This window comes from Chrysochloris asiatica, unplaced genomic scaffold, assembly GCF_000296735.1.
Source record: "Chrysochloris asiatica unplaced genomic scaffold, ChrAsi1.0 scaffold00007, whole genome shotgun sequence".
NCBI lineage: Eukaryota > Metazoa > Chordata > Mammalia > Afrosoricida > Chrysochloridae > Chrysochloris > Chrysochloris asiatica.
Genome location: NW_006408525.1, coordinates 27,487,739 through 27,510,027, shown reverse-complemented (window position 1 = coordinate 27,510,027; position 22,289 = coordinate 27,487,739). Strand labels below are relative to the sequence as shown.

Below are 22,289 nucleotides of genomic sequence, written 5' to 3'. Positions count from 1 at the left end.
TTTCTAGGAGCCCTGGTAGCATAGTGAATTACAAACTGGACTGTTAACCACAAGGTCAACAGTTCAAATCTACCAGTCGCTCTTCAGAAGAAAGATGAGGCTTGCTGCTCCGGTAACAATTTACAGCCTCAGAAACCCTATATAGAGTCGCTATGAGTCAGAACTGACTCCACGGCACATATCCACCACCACCATATATATTCTGTTTTTGTTGCATTTCCCTCAAATCCATCTTCTATAATAGCCAATTAGCATTTCATTAAGTGAGGGTCCCAAACTTTATTCTAAGGCAAGGCATTCGATTGCTTCCTACCTTTTTTAAACAATGCTGTAATGAACATCTTTGGGCACTCAGTTTTTCCCAAAGAATAGATTTTTCTCATAGACTAAATTTTCATCAGTGTCCCTAAAGAGTTTTGCTCGTTTGTTTGACTTTACATTTCTAGGCTTTGACCCAGATGGCATTCCAAAAGGATCGTACTCATTTACAATGCTACTGCCAGCAATGTACTGGAGTACGGTTTGCTCACGTCCTTGCCAGCATTGTGTATTAAGCTTTTTTCATATTTTGTCGAAAGCGACTCAGGCTTTAGCTGAAGCTCAGTAACGACAACTCTGGCAGCCTCTTTTCTTCCTCCTTCCTCCCTGACTCACATCCCTTCTCACCCTTTTCCCCCAACAGCTGATCATCTTGGCCAACGGAGGACCCCAGGCTCTTGTGCAGATCATGCGTAACTATAGTTACGAGAAGCTGCTCTGGACCACCAGCCGTGTGCTCAAGGTGCTGTCTGTGTGTCCCAGCAATAAGCCCGCCATTGTGGAAGCTGGTGAGTATTTTAGCCTGTGAGGGTGACCCAGGAGGCCAGGAGGGCAGGGTGGGGTCCTTGCCCAGCAGCCAGGCCATCATCTGGGTTCCACTGTGGCTGACGTGACCTCCCGCCCTGTCCTAGGTGGGATGCAGGCCCTGGGCAAGCATCTGACGAGCAACAGCCCACGCCTTGTGCAGAACTGTCTCTGGACCTTGCGTAACCTCTCGGACGTGGCCACCAAGCAGGTGAGGGTGGTGTTCGGGCCTGGGGCCGGCCTCTTTAGCTGCCTCAACTTCCTCTGTTAGCACGTCCCTCCTCTAGCCTGCCTTAGAGTTCATGGGCCTCCTAGTCTTCCCCGTCATAGCTAAGATCAGGAATACTCTCAAGACCCTCATTCCGTAGCTTTTAGGATCTATTCCCCTTCATTGAAGGGGAGATAAAGGGGACAGATGTGTTTAAAGTGGGGTTCAGGTGGTTCCAGAGGAATGGGGAATTGCAGTGTGTTTGTGGAGAGCTTTGGAGGGGGAGTGCTGATAGGCAGAAAATACAAATTCAGAAAAATATAGCTTCATGACATGTCTCCCGGGTCCTCCTACCACAGTCAGATGACCATTTCTGAGAACCTCTCCCCTGTCCATAAATTACCTCTTTTTTTTTTTTTTTTTAAAGCTTTTATTATGTATTGTGTGAGTGAAGGCTTACAGGACAGATCACCATTTTTACATTCAGCAAATCATTACAATGATTACAGTCTTCTCCATGCACCCTTTATTGTTGCTGTTGTTAAGTGCCATCGAGTTAATCCCAACCCATTGTGACCCTGTATAAGGTTTCCAAGGGGCGGCTGGTGAGCTTGAACCGCCAGCCTTACAGTTCAAGCCAGCTTTGCGGTCCAGTGCATTAACCCACAGCACCACACCAGGACTCCCCATGCACCTTTAGCCAGCAGTATTTACCTCTATTACCTTTTTTTTTTTTTTTATGATGTAGACATATCACATTGTAAATATATAATGGTTTAAATGTCCAAAGGGCACATTTTGCAAGCCAGCCTCCAGCCTGTAGGCACACTGCTTTTCTCAGTCCGTGGGCCTACAGAAATGATCTCTTTATTGAATACCTCTATCACTGCTGGCACTCTGCTAGGCATTTGTGGACTTAACTCATTTAGTTCTTTCAACAGCACCTTGATATAGCAGACAGGACCCCATTATTTAGATGCAGTAACGATACATCTAAGTCAAGTAACTGGTCTTTGGTCCCAGCTAGTAAATCACAGAGCTGGGATTTGAACCCAGGACTGTCTGTTCTCAGAATCTGAGGTCTCGCTCTTCCACCTCAAGTCCATATGAGTCTCCCTGGGAGAGATGCTTCCAGAAAGTACATTTGATCTGAGGAGCACTGGAAGGCAGCAGGAAAGGGCCAGAAGGGCAAGACTGTGTACAGTGGGTCAGCCAATGAGTCAGCCAAGGCATTAAAGCACGTGGCCTCATCTGTAGTTTCCTTCTGGCCCAGGTGCCTCTCTCGTTCTGAGCTGGCCTTAGCCTGGAGCTGAGGACCCAGAGAAGAGGCAGGATGGGTGGAAGAAAGCATGGTGCTTAGAACCAGACCAGGGTTCAAATCCAGCCTACTAGTTATAGCTGTGGGCAGGACCCTCAAGCTCTGGGAAGGCTAGTGTTACCCTAGCAGGGGTGTTGGCAGGATAATGGGATGACATGGAGGGAAAGCCATCTCTCTCCCTGGACCATACTGGGGAAGGCAACCTGCAGTCGGGAGTCTCCCTCACTCTCCACTGCCTCCCCCACCCTCAGGAGGGCCTGGAGAGTGTGCTGAAGATTCTGGTGAACCAGCTGAGTGTGGATGACGTCAACGTCCTCACCTGTGCCACAGGCACGCTGTCCAACCTGACCTGCAACAACAGTAAGAACAAGACACTGGTGACGCAGAACAGCGGTGTGGAGGCGCTCATTCACGCTATCCTGCGTGCTGGCGACAAGGACGATATCACAGAGCCGGCTGTCTGCGCCCTGCGCCACCTCACCAGCCGCCACCCTGAGGCCGAGATGGCCCAGAACTCTGTGCGCCTCAACTACGGCATCCCAGCCATTGTCAAGCTGCTCAACCAGCCCAACCAATGGCCGCTGGTCAAGGTACGGACTGCTGCTGCTACGGGAGGGTGCTGGGCAAGGGAAGGGCCTCCCTGTGGTCAGGAGCAGGTGCGTATAGGTTCAGGCAAAGCTTCTGTCACCAAGCCAAGCCAAGCTAGTGGCCACCAAGTTGATTCCAACCCATGGTGACACCGTGTGAGTGTCAGAAGACAGCTGTCTGTGCTCCACGGGGAATATACACAGTAAAACACATGCCAATTCAGCTGTTACTATCTGTACAATCAGTGACATTTGTGACCGTTTTTAAGTTGTACAACCCACTCCTCACTCTCCACTCTGGCGAGTCCCCCATTCACATCGATTGCTCCCTAAGGCTCTTAATGAATCTTTCCAATGGCTGTTATCACTTTGATCTCATGTTAGTGTTGGTGTTGGTGGTGTTGGTGGTGTGTCCTGGAGTCGGTTCTGACTCATAGGGACTCTGTATAGGGTTTCCGAGGCTATAAATCTTCACGGGAGCAGAAAACCTTATCTTTTCCTGCGGAACAGCTGGTAGTTTCAAACTGCTGACCGTGAGATTAGCAGCCCAACTTGTAACCACTACACTACCAGAGCTCTTTTGATCCCATATGTGGTTATTGTTGTTAGGTGCCATCGAGTCGGTACTGACCCATAACGATCCTATGCACAGTAGAACAAAACACTGCCCAGTCCTGGGCCAACCTCACTACTGTTGTCATGCTTGAGTCCATTGATGCTGCCACTTGGCCAATCCATCTCGTTGGGGGGTCTTCCTCTTTTTCTCTGACCCTCTACCTTACCAAACATGATATCCTTCTCCAGCGACTGGTCCCTCCTGACAATATATCTGAAGTATGAGAGATGAAGTCTGGCCATCTTGGCCTCGAAGGAGCACTCTGGCTGCACTTCTTCCAAAATGAATCTATTGGTTCTATGGGCAGCCCATGGCACTTTTAGTATTCTCCTCCAACACCGTAACTCAAAAGCATCAATATATAGATCGTTCTAAAAGAGCGTAATGCTCAAGGCAGACATTGTTTGTACAAATCAGTTAAATTAGCTCCATAAGCTTTTCGGAAGCAGATCCCCAGGACTTTGTTCCCAGGAACCTCTGTTAACTCGCCAAACTTCTCGTTACCAGTCAAGTGTTGCAACCATTCGCAGTCTAACGAAGCATGCCGGTTGCCATCAAGTCAATTCTGACTGCTAGGGACCCTAGAGGACAGGGTAGAACAGTCCCATAGGGTTTCCCAGGCGGTCCCCTTCACAGAAGCAGGGTGCCATGTCTTTCTCCCTCAGAATGATGGGCAGGTTTGAATGGCCAACTTTCAGGTTGGCAGCTGGGTGTTTAACCATTACACCACCAGAGCCCCTTGCTATAACAGACGCCCTAAAATCTAGTGGTTCAAATGAGATGGGAGTTTATTTCACTTTGTAAAGGCTTAGGACTCCTGGGGTGGCACTGTAGGAACAGCACTGGACTTTGAACCACAAGGTCAGCTTTCAAAACCCACCAGCTGCTGCCTGGAAACCCTATACAGGGTTGCTATGAGTCAGAACTAACTTGATGGCACTTAACAACAACAATAAAGACCTCTTTGGCCCCGTGCCAGAGACCCAGATTTCTTTTACCTTAGAGCCCCACCTTCCCCTAGAGTTTCTCAAGGTTTAATATGTACTTAAGTCCCCCGTGACTCTCATTAAGTGGCAGCTGTGGTTCACTAACCCCCAGGTGAGTCTGTTGGTCCATGGAGTACACTTCTTGTGCTAGAGGGTCCAGATGAGGGGCTTGTCCTCATGTGAATGGTTGGATTTCTCCCTCTCTCCCTCTCACCATGTCCTCTTACAACTTAGGACAAGTAGCCCAAAGACAAAGTGCAGAGTGGACCCTGAGAGACATCTAGTTTCTAGATGTGATGGGACAGACCCTAATCTCAGAAGACCACCTCGAGTGAGGAGGGGCGGGACTCACCTTCCTCTCATGGGGAGTGGGCGAGAGTGAGCCTGCTGGCACCTTGGCCCAAGGGACAGAATAGAAGGCACAGGGAGAGAGTGTGTCTGTCTGTGTGGGAACAAAAGAGCCCACATCGGACAGTGAGGCTTGGCGCCAGAACAGGAGGAAACTACAAAGACAGAGTTCCCCAGCCAAATGGAGACAATCTGGACAAAAAGTAAGAATGACTCTAGTGATTATACACGTTGGATGAAAACTAATCCATAGTGAGGAAAACAAAATCAGTGTGTGGCCCCCTTTGTGGGCTCGGTCCCAGCTACCAGCCCAAGGTAGGAGAGAGTAGTGTGAGGAGAGGGACCACTGACCAAGTCTTGCCCCTGGACCCTGCAGCTAAATGACTAAGCGGCCTTGGCAAGACTTCCAACCTGTGCTCATGTCTGCATCTCCCACAGGGTGTTCATGCCTCCCTCCTGGCTTTTGTTTAGAAGGTCAAATGAGAAGACTAATTGCTTTGCAAGATGCAAGATCTAAGGGTCTCTGAGAGTCTAGAGAGGCAGGGGGATGGCCTTGGAAAGGAGACTTCCCAGAGCTGCCCTGCTGGGGCTTTGGGGTCAGTCACAGCAAAGAGTTCCTAGTTAGCAGGATTTGGGAACTATCAGAAAAGCAGTAAAAACATTTCTGTGGGTGGATTAAAAGAAAAGAGACAGGGGAAAAGGTCCGGCTGTGGAAACTAGAGGAGTATTCTGGAATTGTGTATCATTTTAGCAAGGGTCTCATACGATAAGCACTGGACTGCTAACTACAAGGTCCAAGGTTTCAGCCTTCCAGCTGCTCCACAGGGAAAAGATGAGACATTCTGCTCTCGCAAAGATTTGAAACCTCAGAAACACTATACAGGATTGCTATGAGTCAGAGCTGATTCAGAGGCACTTAACAACAACAACATTAGTGTTAGAAGGTCCCTGTTATTGTTTATGGTTAACCACCGTTAAGTCAGTTCTAACTCATAGTGACCCTGTGCATAACAGAACGAAACACTGCCCAGTCCTGCACCATCCTCAAAATTTTTTTATGTTTGAACACATTATTGCTGTCACTGTATAAATCTTTCTCACTGGGGATCCCTTTTTATTGCTGAGGACCCTGCACTTTACCAAGCATGATGTCCTTCTCCAGGCACTGGTCCCTTCTGACAATATGTCCAAAATACGAAAGACGAAGAAGTCTTATTATCCTTGTTTCTAAGGGGATTCTGGCTGTACTTCTTCCAACACAGATTTGTTTGTTCTTCTGGCAGTCCATGGTGCTTTTAATATTCTTCACCAACACCATAATTCAAACGCATAAGTTTCCCATGCAAATGATGCAACTGAAAATGCTATGGCTTGAGCCAAGCACATTTTAGTCTTCAAAGTGACATCTTTGCTCTTGAACACTTTAAAGAGATCTTTTGTTTGATTTCTTGACTGCTGCTTCCATGAGTGTTGATAGTGGATCCAAGCAAAATGAAGTCCTTGACAACTTCAGTCTTTTCTCCATTTATCATGATATTATTTTCTGGTCCAGTTGTGAGGATTTTTCTTTTCTTTATATTGAAGTGCAATCTATACTGAAGATATAGTCTTTGATCTTTATCAATAAGCAGTACTTCTAATCCTCATCACTTCCAGCAAGCAAGATTGTGTCATCTGTATTTTGCAGGTTGCTAATGAGTCTTCCTTCAATCCTGATAACTATGTTCTTCTTCAGATAATCCAGCTTCTTGGATTTTTTGCTCAGCACACAGATTGAATAAATGAAGTGAAAGAATGTGACTGTGACGCACACCTTTCCTGATTTTAAACCATTCAGTATCCTCCCCGGGTTCTGTTCAAACAAATGCTTCATGGTCTATGTACAGCTTCCTCATGAACAGAATGAAGTTTTCTGGAATTCCCAGTCTTTACAATGTTATCTATATTTTTTTTATGATCCACACAGTCTAATGCTTTTGCATAGTCAACACAAAGTACAAGTAAACATCTTTCAGGCATTCTCTGCTTTCAGCCAAGGTCCAGCTGACGTCAACAATGATAGCCTGCATTCCATGTCCTCTTCTGAATCTGGTTAGCATCTCTGGCAGCTCTGTTGATACATTACTACCACCATTTAAAAATTATCTTTAGTAAAACATTACTTGTATGTGATATTAGTGATATTGTTCCATGATTTCCACTTAGGTCAGCTTTCTTTGGAATGGGCACAAATAATGGATCTCTTGTGATAGGCTGGCCAGGTAACAGTCTTCTAAATTTCTTGGTATAGACGAATGAGTGCCTCCAGTAAAATATTTCAATTTGTATTCTGTCAATTCCTGGAGTCTTGTCTTTCACCAGTTTCTTCAGTGCAGTTTGGACTTCTTCAATAAATACCATTGGTTCATATGCTATCTCTTAAAATGGTTAAACAATGACTAATTTTTTTTGGTACAGTGATTCTTTGGATTCCTTCCATCTTCTTTTGATGCTTCCTGCGTCACTCTATATTTGCCTATTGTGGTTGTTGTTCAGTGCTGCTGAGCTGGTTGTGACTCATAGTGACCCTGCATAGGGTTTCTGAAGAGCCGCTTAAGGATTTGAAATGTTGACCTTATGGTTACCAATCCAGTGCTTATCCTACAGCGCAACTTGAGGCTTGAAAGTAGTCTTCAGTTCTTTCAGCCTGAGAACCGCTGAGCATGTTCTTCCTTTTGGTTCTCTAACTCCAGGTCTTTGTGCATTTCACTATAATACTTTGTTTTCTTCAGCTGCCCTTTGAAATTTTCTGTTCAGTTCTTTTATTTCATCATTTCTTCCAGTCGCTTTAGCTTCTCTTCTGACATCCACTTTGGTCTTTTCTTTTCTTCTTGTTTTTTTAGTGAACCTTTTGCTTTCATCATGTATGATAGTCTTGATGTCATTTCAAAACTCTTCTGTTCTTTGTTATCAGTGTCTAATGCATTAAATCTGTTCCCAGAGGGTCTTTAAATGTAGGTGGGATCTACTCAAGGTCTTATTTTAATTCTCATGGGGACTTGCTTTAATTTTCTTCAGCTTTAGCCTAAACTTGCACGTGAGCGATTGATGGTCTGGTCCACAGTTTTCCCAGGTTTTTTTTCTTGTTTTGCCTGATGGTATTGAGCGTCTCCATCTCTTTCCACAGATAGATGCAATCAGTTTGATTCCTGTGTGTTCCATTTGATGAGGACCGTGAATACAGTTGTTTGTATTATTTTTAAATAGTATTTATAATGAAAATCCTATCATGCAATATCTGGCATCTTTTTTATCACCGAGGCCATTATTTTCCAACTACTGATCCTTTCTCTTATGTTTCCAATGTTTACATTCCAATCACCAGTAATGATCAACTTATCTTGATTTCATATTTGATCAATTTCAGACCAAAAAAATTGGTAGAATTCTTTAATTTCATTATCTTTGGTTTTAATGGTTGGTGCATAAATTTAAATAATAGTGGTACTAACTGGTCTTCCTTATAGGCACACGACTATTATCCTTTCACAGACAACATTGTACTTCATTCAGTATCTTGAAATGCTTTTTTTGGGAATGAATGCAACAGACCATTCTGCTTCAATTTGTCACTCCTGGCATAGTAAACGACATGATTGTCTAAGTCAGAGTAGTCAATAACAGTCCATTTCAGCTCACTAATGCTTAGGATATTGATTTTCTTTCATTCTGTTTCATTTTTGATGACTTTCAACTTTCCTAGAATCGTATTTCATACAATCCACATTCCAATTATTAATGGTTTTTTGCAGCTGTTTCTTGTCAGTTTGAGTTGTGCACAGTGAGCATATGAAGGTCCCCAAAGCTTTGTTCCTCCCATGTCTTTAAGGTCAACTCTACTTTGAGGTGGCAGCTTTTCTTCAGTCCTATTTGTGTGCCTTCCAACGTGAGGGTCTCACCTGCCAGTCCTATACCAAACGATAGTCCACTGTTATTCATAAGGTTTTCAATGGCTAACTCTTCAGAAATAGTGTCTCTCCTTCTTCCTGGTCTGCTGTAGTCTAGAAGCTCCACTTAAAACTGTCCACCATGGGTGTCCCTGGTGATGGCAAAGCTTCCAGCCACACAGCAGCACAGACACCACCATGGTACGAGTTATTGACAGACAGCTGGTGAAGCACGTGATAAGGAGGCATAATGGTCTGAGATTTAACTGCTCACCTGGAAAGTTTTGTGGGTCAAACCCACCCAGGGGCATTGTGGGGGAGAGAAGGCCGAGCAGACGATCTGTTTCTGTGACGCTTGCAGTCCAGTAAACACTGTGGAGATGCTCTCCCTGTAACCCATGGGGTTGCCATGAGTCACAGTCAACTTGAGGGCAATGGCTTTGGTGGTGGTTTTGGGCTTTTAGAGCTAGACACGAGGGCCTACAGATCCTGTAGAATAAAGGACTTGGACTGGGGTTGGTCTCATTCTCGAGACCATGTTTGTGTCAGGCCTAATGGGCAGGAGAGGCAGGGGAGGTAGGCGATGGTGGATTTTGGAATCTGAAATCTTCCAAATGCCTGCAGAATTCCCCTGACCACTGACCTTTCCTTGCCAGGCAACCATCGGCCTGATCAGGAATCTGGCCTTGTGCCCAGCCAACCATGCCCCACTGCAGGAGGCTGCAGTCATTCCCCGCCTTGTCCAGCTGCTAGTCAAGGCCCACCAGGATGCCCAGCGCCATGTGGCTGCAGGCACTCAGCAACCCTATACGGTAAGTGAGTGGATGGTGCCTGTCACAGCCCTCCCTCAGGAATCCAAATGTCCTCTTTGTGAATGTGTATGAATGTGCATGTGAGACGGGAGGGCACTTGTGTTGGATGGCCCCATCAGGTGTGTCTGGTGCCACAGAAGTTGTGGCCATGTCCAAAGGCCACCTGTTTCATTCCCTGTTGCCTCCTCGGCTGCAGGATGGCGTGAAGATGGAGGAGATTGTGGAGGGCTGCACGGGAGCCTTGCACATCCTAGCCCGTGATCCCATGAATCGCATGGAGATCTTCCGGCTCAATACCATCCCTCTGTTTGTGCAGGTAAGTCTAGGACAGGTGGGCAGGGGGGATCACTGCTAGTTGAAAGGAAAGAAGGTTGTGAGCCATGATCTCTGAGGGGCTGGGGGGCTGCACCAGTCTTCAAGAGCTCAAGGAGCTTAGAGACAAGTGGCCACACCAGAAAAGAGTTTAGCAAACCCTGGATGGAAATGGCTTTGCAAGTTTAAAAGCGAAAATAAACAAAAAAAGACCACAAAGACCAAAAAAAAAAAGTTGAGATTCAATCACATAAGCATTAGAACCATCTATGTATCAGAGAAACAACTTAAAATACATTAAAAAGTAAACAGCAAACTGGGAAAATACTTGCAAATGTCATGACAGATAAGTGTTTCATATCCTTCATGCAAAAGAACTTGGTTAAACAAGATCCCAGTGGTTAAATGGGCAAAAGCAACAAATCTTTCCCAGGTGGCTCATAAGTAAACAGTGTTCAGCCCCAGGGCCTAAAAGACATGAACTTTATTCCCCAGTGAGGGCCCATTTGTTTCCACAATCAGAATGGTAATGGAAACAAAATGGTATTACCCTGTGCTGGTGAAGATGTGTGATATCGGCATTTCATACTCTTCCTGTCTGGAAGGCAATTTTGCGGTATGTTTAGGGGAGATTTGAAATGTCTGTACCCTTTGACCAAGTAACTTCAGTCTGGGACTCTCCCAAGAGATAGCTTAAAATACAACCAAAGTTGATACACCCAGCTTACAATTTCACTTATAATGATTGAAAACACACCAAATGCCCAATGATAAGGAATAGCTGTAAAAAGTAATGGTTCCCCAATCAGATCACATGGCCATTCCACATACATACAATGATGTGTAAGAAGAGTTTTTATGTTTTGTTTGGTTTTCTGACAGTTTTCCCCTGTAATTATTCATTTTCAGGGCAAGTGGTCAGGGCCATAGCTCCTTACTACCAATGAGTCTTCTAGTTCGTTTCCTTTGTCGACATTATTTTGTTTCTCAGTGATCATTTTCCTCTTTTGAGTGTCAAGCTGCACTCACAGATTCTTCCGTTTTTAATTTAATAATGTAGGAAAATGTTTTTTTTTTTACCATAATGTTGTTGTTTTTTAAGTGCTACTGAGTCGTTTCCAACTCATAGCAACCCTGTATGGGGTTTCCAAGGAGTGGCTGGTGGGTTTGAATCACCTACCTTGTGTTTAGTGGTCCAGTGCTGATCCTACAGCGCCACACGGCGAGGGGGAAGCAGACACCAAAATTTTAGTTGTAACAAGTAAACTATGATAAAAAGGAATGGAAATATGCCAATAAGTTAACAGACTGTATCTGACTTGCCCTTGTGGTGGTGGTGTTTTTCTGTTTAGTTTCTGAGCCTTCCCCATATTCCAGTATGAACGTGTGTGAAATCTGGGGGCCGAGATGGGCTGAGGGCTGTGCTGCCAGCCTGCCCCCCTCACCCCCCTTTCCTCTCTCACCCCTCACCTCCCTAGCTCCTGTACTCCTCCGTGGAGAACATTCAGCGTGTGGCTGCAGGGGTTCTCTGTGAGCTGGCCCAGGACAAGGAGGCGGCCGATGCCATTGACGCTGAGGGGGCTTCAGCCCCCCTGATGGAGCTGTTGCACTCCCGGAATGAGGGCACCGGTGAGGGTCTATGCAGTGGGGGAGGCCAGGTAATGCCCCCCTGTCTAAGATAGAGGCCAGCCCTGACTCCACCTTTCCTCGCCTCTCTGCTCAGCCACCTACGCTGCTGCTGTCCTGTTCCGCATCTCTGAGGACAAGAACCCAGATTACCGCAAGCGTGTGTCTGTGGAGCTCACCAACTCCCTCTTCAAGCATGACCCCGCTGCCTGGGAGGCTGTGAGTATACACCCAGAGCGTCTGGTTGTGTAGGTCGCTCACTGCACGAGAACATACAGCACACCCTAAGCAGGTTTCTTACCATACTGTCAACTCAGAAAACGGTTCTGACCATTTTCCACCAGATGGAACTACTAAGTGGAACCGTGTATCTGTTTTTGACTTACAAAAAATAACCATTTTATTTTGTGCAAACTCGTCTCAAGGGTTCAGGTTTGAGGAAGGGGAGGCAAGCAGGGGCGCTCCCTGACTCACTTTCCCCTCCACCATTCTCCCCAGGATTGCTCCAGTTCTGTAAGGGCCCCAAGTATGAATGGTGGGACCCTCCACTCTAGTTCATCTGGTCATTGGGTGGTCCCCCCTTCACCATCCCCCAAGGGGTCTCTGCTTTTCCCTCTGCCCCCAACCTGTATCCAGCCCAGAGCTGTGTTTTGTACTCCCTCACCGTCTACTATATTGCTCTATCCTCAGGCCCAGAGCATGATCCCCATCAACGAACCCTATGCAGATGGTGAGTGTGTGCAGGGAGGGTGGGGGTAAGGGAGGGAGAAAACATGGGTCCCCACTGAGTAGCAGCCATGGGTACTCCAGTCTGGGACTGGGATAAGGGAATTAGGAGAAGGGGTCAGGCCCCCCAGAGGGTGGTCTGCAGACTCCTGGATTGATCTCCCTTCTCCTCCCCAGACATGGATGCCACCTACCGCCCCATGTACTCGAGTGACGTGCCCTTGGACCCCCTGGAGATGCACATGGACATGGACGGGGACTACCCCATGGACACCTACAGTGATGGCCTCAGGCACCCCTACCCCACTGCGGACCACATGATGACCTAGCTGCCTCCACTCCCAGTACGTCACTTCCCTCCAGCCTGCCTCTGGAGGCCCTCCCATTTCTCCACTGTAACCAGGGCTCCCTGTCAAAGGCCTTAAGTAGAGCTGCTAGGATTTTCCATGAAAGGCCTGCTCCGCCCTGTCTTCTCTCAGTAGCTCGGCTTGTGGGAGAGGCCTGCTCCACCCAGCCCATGCTATGGGTGGTGGATGGGTGACATGGGCGGCTGGGGAAGGCAGGCCTGCTAAGCCCCTGACCCACCCTCTGTTTGCTCTGCCCTCAGGTGCAGTTCCTCATCTGAGAGCCTGGATGCCGGTGCTGGGGCCAGACATGCCTGAGCTGGGAGGAGCCGGCCGCCACCTCCTAGTGACTCCATGCTCACAGAGGTTCTCCTCTGTGGGGGCTTTTTTGGGATGGTGATCTGCTCCTGCTTTTCTGTCAGGGTCCAGCGCCCCTCTCCTACCTGGTGGCCCTGGCCACTGAAGCTTTAAGACAAGTTACCTACTGTTTCCTACCCAGCAAACCGCTGGTCTGTCTGGCTCAGCACCTGGGCCCCACAGGTCTTGGTTTCCTTTTCTAGTCTGATCTTATCACTGAACTTCACCTGACCAACTGCCCTGAGCCACCTGGGTATGCAAGGCCCTAGGTTCAAGGCCCAAACCCCTCAAATCCAAAGCTTCTCTTGATAAGTTCAGGGACCGTCCAGGGAAGATGGGGTAGAGATGTGAAGAGCTAGTCCTCCGTTCTTGAACTGCTTGCTTCTCTCTCCAGGATGCTAAATTGGCTTCGGCCCCGCCTGGGAGCTCCCTTACACCCAGTCCCACCCACACAACTGTCCTAGGTAACCCTAGAAGTGCTCTTGGCTAATCCCTCTGGTGTGCAATGTGGTGAGGGGCTTTTACTTCCCCTTCCTGTTTCAAACTCCCTCATCACCTCTTGCACAAAGAGTGCAGAGCTGGGGGAGGTTCCACCGAAGAGTTTTATTATTATCGCTTTAAGTTTTTGGTTATTGGTTTTTTTTTGTATAGACCAAAGCAAAGAAAATAAAAATTATACACAGATCCAATGGAGGCTGTTGAAGGGAGTTCATTTCTATTATTCATTTTCTCTGTTTGTTCTCCATTGCCTTCCCTGGCTGGGGTCTGCATGTCCTCATGATGTTTGTGTGTGTCTGTGTGTGTGTATGTACATGAGGGGGCTTCAAAAAGTTTCATTAAAAAAAACTGAATTAAAAGACAATGGAATTTTTCATGAACTTTCTGAAGCCCCCTTATATATCTGGTGTGGTATGTGAGCAGCAAAGACAAGGAGAGAGGCGTTGGGGAGAACAAGTGTTTGAGGAACGGTAGTCGGTTCAATTGAATACACGTCAATAGGACTCAATCATGGAACCTCAGGAGAAAGACTGAGACTAAGTTCCTCTCTCAGGGACCCGAGGCCTTATTCTTTGAACAAACCATCTCCTTGCTGGCCTCTTGCCAGCTACCCCTCACCCCCCCCCAACCCCAGGCAGTCTATTGCACATATGTAATCTCCTCAGTGACTGGAACCAGACCCATCCTGCCCACCCGTCTCCCACTTTGCTATCAAGCAACACCAAAGTGTAGCCCGTGTCCTCCCCGCTGGTTCTCCCCTCTTGTTCTTTCAAAAATGTCCTTCCCTTCGCCTGGAAGGCCTCTAGTTGTTAGTTGTGGTCCATTTGATCCAGCTCAGACATCACTTCAGGAATGATTTTGACACTCCTCTGTGCTCCACAATGTCCTGTGAGCAGCTATCATTTCTCCCACCACATTAATAGAACTTATTTATGTGTCTGTTCCCCACCTGACTTCTCCTTCCTGGGTACACAGTGTGGTACCTGTGAGTCTCACCTGCCTGGGACTCATTCATGGAGGAGCAGTGGGACATTGTTCTAGATTCCTGCTGTAATAAATGCCACAAGTTAAGGGTTACTGTTAGGCACTGCTGAGTCCGTTCCAACCCATAGCCACCCTAGGTACAACAGAATGGAACACAGCCCAATCCTGTGCCATCCTCACAATTGCTGCTATACTTGAGCCTGTTGCTGGGCCCACCATGCCAATCCATCTCGTTAGGTGTCTACCTCTTTTTCACTGCCCCTCTGCTTTGTCAAGCATGATGTCCTTCTTCAGGGATTAGTCCCTCCTGATAATATGTCCATAGTGTGAGAGATGAAGTCTGGCCATCTTGACTTCTAGGGAACATTCTGGTTGCACTTCCTCCGACAAAGATTTGTCTTTAGTATTCTCCAACACCATAACTCAAATACGTCAATTTTTCTAAAGTCTTCCTTATTAAATGTCCAACTTTCACATGCATATATGAGACGATTGAAAATACCAAGGCTTGGATCAGGTACACTTTCATCCTCACACTGTCATCTTTGCTCTTCAATATTTTAAAAAGGTCTCACGCAGTAGATTTGCCTAATGCAATACGTTGCTTGATTTCTTGACTGCTGTTTCCATGAGTGTTGATAATGGATCCAAGCAAAATGAAGACTTTGACAACTTCAATCTTTTCTTCATTTATAATGCTATTTATTTGGTCCAGTAGTGAGGATTTTTGTTTGCTTTACATTAAGGAGCAACCCATACCAAAGGCTGTGGTCTTTGGTAAGTATTTTAACTTTCAGAAAGCAAGATTATACCACCTGCCTATCACAGGTTATTAATGAGTCTTCCTCCAATTCTGATGCCACATTCTCCATATAATCCAGGTTCTCGGATTATTTGCTCAGTATGCAGATTGAATAGATATGGTGGAAGAAAACAACCCTGGCATACATCTTTCCTGATTTTAAACCATTCAATGTCCCCTTGTTCTGTTGGAACAACTGCCTTTTGGTCTATGTGCAGATTCTTCGTGAGCACAAGTACATGTTCTGGAATATTCATCCTTGGCATTGTTGTCCATGGCGTGTCATGATCCACACAGCTGAGAGTCCTTGCATAGTCAATAAAGCACATGTAAACGTCTTTCTGGTTTTCTCTGCTTTTAGCCAGGATCCATCTGAAATCAGCAATGATATCCCTTGTTCAACACCCTCATCTGAATCCACCTTGAAACTCTGGCAGTTCCTTGTTAATGTATTGTTGCTAAAGTCTCTTTTGAATTATCTTAGCAAAATTTTACTTGCATGTGATACTAATGATGTTGTCCAATGATTTCTGCATTCTGTTGAGTCATCTCTGTTTGGAATCAGCACAAATATGGGTCTCTTCCAACCAGTTGGCCAAGTATCTGTTTTCCAAATTTCTTGGCATAGATGAGTACGTGCCTCCAGTACTGCATCAGTTTGTTGAAATATTTCAATTTGTATTCCATCAGTTCCTGGAGCCTTATTCTTCATCAATGCCTTCAATGCACATTTGACTTCTTCCTTCAGTACCATTGACTCTTGATCATATGCTACCTCTTAAAATGGTTGCGTTTCGACCATTTCTTTTTGGTACGATGACTCTCTATATTCCTTTTCATGCTTTCTAAATCATTCAGTATTTTGCCCAAAGAATTCTTCAGTGGCAAGCCAATACTTGATTTTTTCCACCCCCCTCAATTCTTTCAGCTTGAGAAATTCTGAACATATTCTTCCCATTTGGATTTCTAACTCCAGATCTTTGCACATTTCATTGTAATATTTGACTTTGTCTTCTCAAGCTGTGCTTTTAAATGTTCTGTTAGTTCATTTATCTCCTCGTTCCTTCCATTTGCTTTAGCATCTCTATGCTGGAGAGCAAGTTTCAGAGTCTCTTCTGATAATCCATTTTGGTCTTGTCTTTCTTCCTTGTCTTCTTAATGACCTTTTGCTTTCTTCCTGAATAGTGTTCTTGATGTCATTCCACAACTCTTCTGATTTTTAGTCATTATTGTCCAATGCATCAATTCTGTTCTTGAGATGATCTCTAAATTCAGGTGGGATATGTCCAAGATCATAGTTTAGCTCTTGTGGATTATTTGTTTCAGTTTTCTTCTTCAGCCTGGACTTGTATATGAGCAATTGTTGGTTTGTTCCACAGTCTGCCCCTGGCCTTGTTTTGCTTAATGATAGGGAGCTTTCCATATCATGATCATCTCTCTCCACAGATGTACTCAATTTGATTGCTGTGTATTCCATCTGGTGACGTCCATTTGTGTAATTGTCTTTTATGTTGTTTTGAAGAGGTATTTACAATGAAGATGTCATTTGTCTAACAAAATTCTATCATGCAATCTTCAGTATCATTTCTACCACCCAGACTGTATTTTCCAACTACTGATCCTTCCTTTTTGTTTTCAACGTTTGCATTCCAATCACCAGTAATTACCAATACATCTTGATTGCATGTTGGATCAGTTTAGGCTGAAGAAGTTGGTAGAATTCTTCAATTTCATCATCACTGGCTTTAGTGGTTGGTATGTAATTTTGAATAATGGTGGTATTAACTGGTCTTCCTTGCAGGTGTATGGATGTTATCCTATCACAAACAGTATTATGTTTCAAGATAGATCTTTAAATGCTCTTTTTGATGATGAATGAGATGCCATTAATCTTCAATTTGTCATTCCCGGCACAGTAAACCAGGTGATTATCGGCTTCAGAAGGACCAACACTAGTCCACTTCAGCTCACTAATGCCTGGAATATCGATATTTATGTATTCCCTCTCATTTTTGACAACTTCCAATTTTCCTGGATTCATGCTTTGTACATTTCTTGCTCTGACTACTAATGGAGGCTTGCAGTCAGTGGTTTCACCTCATTTTGAGTTGTGTCCTATGAGCAAATGAAGGTCCTGAAGGCTTTACATCATGGTCATCACGGTCAACTCTATTTTGAGGAGGCAGCTCTTCCCTGGTTGTATTCTGAGTGCCTTCCAACCTGAGGGACTCATCTTCCAGCACTATATCATCATGTTTCAATATTCAATAGTCTGGTGCTATCTGGCAGTGTTTCGCTGCTATCCATAAGGTTTTTAGTGGTGAAACATTTAGTACTCTGTCTTAGTCTGGAAGCTCTGCTGAAACCTGTCCATCATGGGTGACCCTGCCAGCATTCAAAATGCCAATGGCATAGCTTTCAGCGTCTCAGCAACACATAAGTCACCACAGTGTGACAAACTGACAGATGAGGGGTGGACAGGTTGGGGAGCAGATGGGTTTAAAGAACATGAGTTTGTTTTCTCATCATTCTAGAGGTTCAAAGTACAAATCATGTGCTTGCCTGTTCGATTCTTTCCTCGTAGCCAGTCCTCAGCTCCTCGGCTCATAGACAGTCTTCAGATAACTCCTGTCCTTCTTTGTCTGTGGGAGTATGTCTGTGTGTCCAGGGTGCTTGTTAGGTAACTCAGAAGTGACTAGGTTTAGGACTTACCCTACACTGGGATGACCTCAAATGATCGATTACTTCAGATTGCATTATAGGTGATTATATTGCATCTGCAGGTATAGGGGTTAGTATTCCATCACAGGTTTTGTGGGTGATGATCTCATCTATAGCTGATGTGGTGGTGCTGGGGGAAAGAGCCCAGTTAGGAGGTGGTTGTGTGGTCCAGCAATGGGAGCTGTGGAAAGAAGAGGAGAGGGGACTGGACTTTCAGAGATCCCAGCTGCTTTCCCAACCACCACCTGGACTGCATACCTGTCAAGGCCTCAGCTGGAAACACTCATTGGGGTCATCTGAGGAGACAATTGGCGAAGATGTGGACAGATATAAGATCGAGGGAGGACAGAGCCCAGATCACTTGCAGTGGGGCAGGGAGGGAGGAAGCGCTTACATGGGACAGGACTGTGTGGATGGAAGAGGCTTCTTAACAGCTGGCAGGGGGGTGGGGGGAGATGTGATGCAGCCAGTCCATGGCCTCCCACAGGGATTTCTTTCCCTTCCTATGGGTGTTCCTCAATGGCCAAACCTGAGCAGAAGCCAAAGGACCTGGGAGTCATAGGTGTGGTCCAGGCCTGTGTTTCCCACCACCTACAGCCCAGTGGAGAGATCTGGAGAGACCAATAAAAGATACCTGTTTTCTTTTCAGAAAAGGCCTTGAAGCGGTTTACAAGAAATGATAACTCTCTCAAGCCTCATCAGGCAGTGGGGACCAAGAAAAGGAAAAGGCAAAACGCCAAAGCTAAGGACATAAAGCCGAGATTGAGTGCCACACTAGGCTCTGAGCTTCCTGGTAGCCTGGTCAAAAAGGGAAGCTGAGGCAAATTTATCTCAGTAGATAAGAGTTGACCTCCTGTTTTCCTGGAATTGTTATCTGAGCCCTCAATAAAGTCAATTCACTTCTCAACCTCAATTTCTTCACCTATAAAATGGGTAATCTTGGTGTGGCAATGTGGGTTAATGCGCTGGCTTACAAAGTTGGTTTGTAACTGCAAAATCAGCAGTTCAAGCTCACCAGCTCGGCTGCTCCTAGGAAACCTGATACAGGGTTGCTATGGGTTAGAACTGACTCGAGGGCACTTAACAACAACAAAATGGGGATAATGCCTGCTCTGCCTTTTAGACTTTTCCAGTCAGGACAAGGACTAAGGGCTTTTTCCCAGATACCCTTTCTCTTTTTATTTCCCAGCAAGTATGTTCACCGCAGAGACATGGCCAGGCATTGGCTGTAATTATGTCACATGACTGTGCTGCAATGGAAGCTGGGAAACTGAATGTATTCTCTCTGTACACATTGCCCACTTGACAAAAATCAGGATCCTATTAGTAAGGAAGAAAGGGGAACTAGAAGATATTGGGCAGCTCACCAGGTGCGTCTGCCACATCTAAGGAGAGTCCTCCAAACGACCCTTATTTCTTTTTGGCTTGGTCAGGAGACAGAAGACCTCTGAGTTCTGAGTTTAGCAGATAAGTCAGCAGAGCACAGGGGAAGCACAGGCTTGGGTGATGTGGGCTGACTTGATTGAGCAGTGGCAATAGAATTCTTGCCTTCCATGCAGTAAATGCTGGTTCAATTCCCAGCCACTGCACCTCCAGGGCAGCCACTATCCATCTGTCAGTGGAGGCTTGAGTATTGCTGTGAGGCTGAGCAGGTTTCAGCTGAGCTTCCAGACTAAGACTAGGAAGAAAGGCCTGGCAACCTCCCATTCTGCAAGGAGTTGCCGTGCTAACACACACCTAAGAGTAGGAAGCCTTACTCTGTCAGTCTGGAGGAAGTGCTGTCTACTGCCTGTAGTGACCTACGTTTCTACGTTGGTATCAACAATATCAACATAAGCAGAGCTGTGAGAGTGATAAGGGGTTCTGGTAGCGTAGTGGTTATGATGGCGTTGTGGGTTAATGTGCTGAACTGCAAAGCCAGTTTGAACCTCAAGGTCGGCAGTTCCAACTCACCAGCCGCTCCTCAGAAACCCTACTACACAGGGTCGCTATGGTTTGGAAATGAATCGTCAGCACCTAACAACAACAGAGGTTATAAATTGGGCTACTAACCTCAAGGTCAGCAGTTCAAAAGTACGAGCTGTTCCACAGGAGAAAAATGAGGCTTTCTGCTCCCGTAAAGATTTATAGCCTCAGAAACCCTATGCAGGGTCACTATAAGTCAGAACCGACTCCACGGCCCATCATCACCACCACAAGAGTGACAGGTGCATGCTGATGGCAGGGGAGGTAGAACTAAGGTCCCTTCCCCAAAAATGGCATTGAATCAAGTCAATGAAGGGTGGAATCCAGTAGGTGAGATTTCATAGCGAGTTATTAAAATCAGTTAAAAATAAGTTATCACCCAAGCTAAGGTCCATCTACACAAGGGAACACTAATGGTAAAGAATAAGATAATCCATGTAACACCTCATAACGTGGATGAGCCTGGAGGTCATTATGCTGAGTGACATAAATCAATCACAAAAGGACAAATATTGTATTAAGACAATTATTGTTTCTTTTAAAAAATCAAGGAAAGGTGTATGAACAGAATGAAACATTCTTCAATGGTTACCAAGGATAGGAGGAAGAGGGAGGGCACATCACTCACTAGAGGGAATGGCCATATACCCACGGAGAGGGCAGCACAAGAGGACCTACGCAAAGGGAGACACCGGGAGGCATGTAAGAGGGAAAGGCACCAGTGGTAAATGCTGCTACATACACGATCCCACAATAATGCTAACTACAGACAACAATCTATGGGTGGATAGACAGGGAGATATGTTAGCGGAACAGGTGTAGGATGACATGGGAGCACACCTATGAGCACATATAGGTTTGGCAGAGGATGTTCCTACATACCTATTTGTGTGTGGTGTAAATATATCCTGGTAGGTAGATAGTAGAACAAACAGGGGGCAAAGTTGTTAGTCAAACACCTTGAGGAAGAGAGTCACTGGGCTTGAGGGTTCAGGACCAAAGTCTTGGAGGACAATTGGCATCACATAGCTCAGAAAAAAAAATGTTCTACATCCTATATTGCTAAGTAGTTACGGGGGTCTTAAAGGCTTGCAAGTGGCTATCTAAGATACAACTAGTAATCTCTTCCCATCTGGAGCAAAGAAGAGTAGAGAAAATTAAAGACTCAGACAATGAGTCCAAAGGACTCTCCAGCTACCACAGCTGACAGATAACTTAAAATCTCATTTATTGTCAAATCAATCCAGTGAGGCAGGGGCTTTCATGCCCATTTCACACACACAGAAACTGAGCTCAGTGAGGCTATTGCCTGCTAGAGTTAAGCTAGTAAGTAACAAGTGGCAGGTTGGATTTGAACCCAAGTTGGTGCTGGTCATTCCATTACGTTGTTGTCCTTAGCTGCCATTGAGTTGGGCTTGACTTAATGGTAACTCTGATAGTGTAGTGGTTACAAGTCGGGCTGTTAATCTCAAGGTCAGCAGTTCGAAACTACCAGCTATTCCACTGGAGAAAGATGAGGTTTTCTGTTCCTGTAAAGATTTACAGCCTTGGAAACCCTATATAAGAGTCAGAACTGACTATCCCACCACCAAGCAAAAAGGAATGAAATGCTGCCAATCCTTTGTCATCCCCAGGATGGGATGCAAATTACAGTGTTGTGATCCAAAGGGTTTTCACCGACTGATTTTCAGAAGTGGATTGTGCCAGGCCTTTGGCCTCTTGAGGATGGTAGTGCCCGTGTGAGGTGGGGCTGTGGGATGGTACTGCCCTCTGGTGGTTGCTGTCAGAGTTGCCGGGTGTCAGCACCCTGACTCAAAGGCAAACTGGGAGCCCACTGCAGTCCCCCAACTTCATCCCTGTCTTCTTTATCCCACTTCCTTCTCTTCATCTCAAATTTCTCAGAGGGCCTCAGGGCTGCTTTCTCATAGAACCGCTACAATGCAATTCAGCAAACATTTATTCAGCAGGAATTTAATGGTATGCCCAACTCTGTGCTTGAGGTTGGGGCTACCAAGATGTACAAGGCACAGTGAGATGATCCAGGAGGCTGGGGACTGATGGAGAGCACTCAGCAGAGCCCTAACTAATGCTGCAGTCAAGATTTAGTCACATTAGTCCCAAACTGGAACCAATCCAGATAATAGGTAAGGAATCCATCCATGGCATCCCAACAAGGTAGCAATTTGAGCCCACCAACCTCTGCAGGAGAAAGATGAGGCTTTCTACTTTCTCGAAGATTTAAAGCCTCAGAAACCCTCTGCAGGGTTGCTGTGAGTAAGAACCAACTTGACTGCACTTAACAACAACATG

The 22,289-nt window shown here is 45.9% G+C and overlaps 1 protein-coding gene across 1 annotated transcript in view; it reads left to right on the top strand.

Annotated features, from left to right (window-relative positions):
* Positions 1–12,637, top strand: part of JUP (junction plakoglobin) — a 27,622-nt gene extending 14,985 nt beyond the window's left edge. Inside the window, exons 7-15 of the mRNA XM_006832635.1 lie at positions 683–827; positions 951–1,054; positions 2,621–2,959; positions 9,489–9,644; positions 9,841–9,960; positions 11,435–11,585; positions 11,680–11,801; positions 12,273–12,312; positions 12,486–12,637. Of these exons, the coding sequence (XP_006832698.1) occupies positions 683–827; positions 951–1,054; positions 2,621–2,959; positions 9,489–9,644; positions 9,841–9,960; positions 11,435–11,585; positions 11,680–11,801; positions 12,273–12,312; positions 12,486–12,637 (1,329 nt within the window). The remainder of the gene's footprint in view (positions 1–682; positions 828–950; positions 1,055–2,620; positions 2,960–9,488; positions 9,645–9,840; positions 9,961–11,434; positions 11,586–11,679; positions 11,802–12,272; positions 12,313–12,485) is intronic.
* Positions 12,638–22,289: the final 9,652 nt, after the last annotated feature.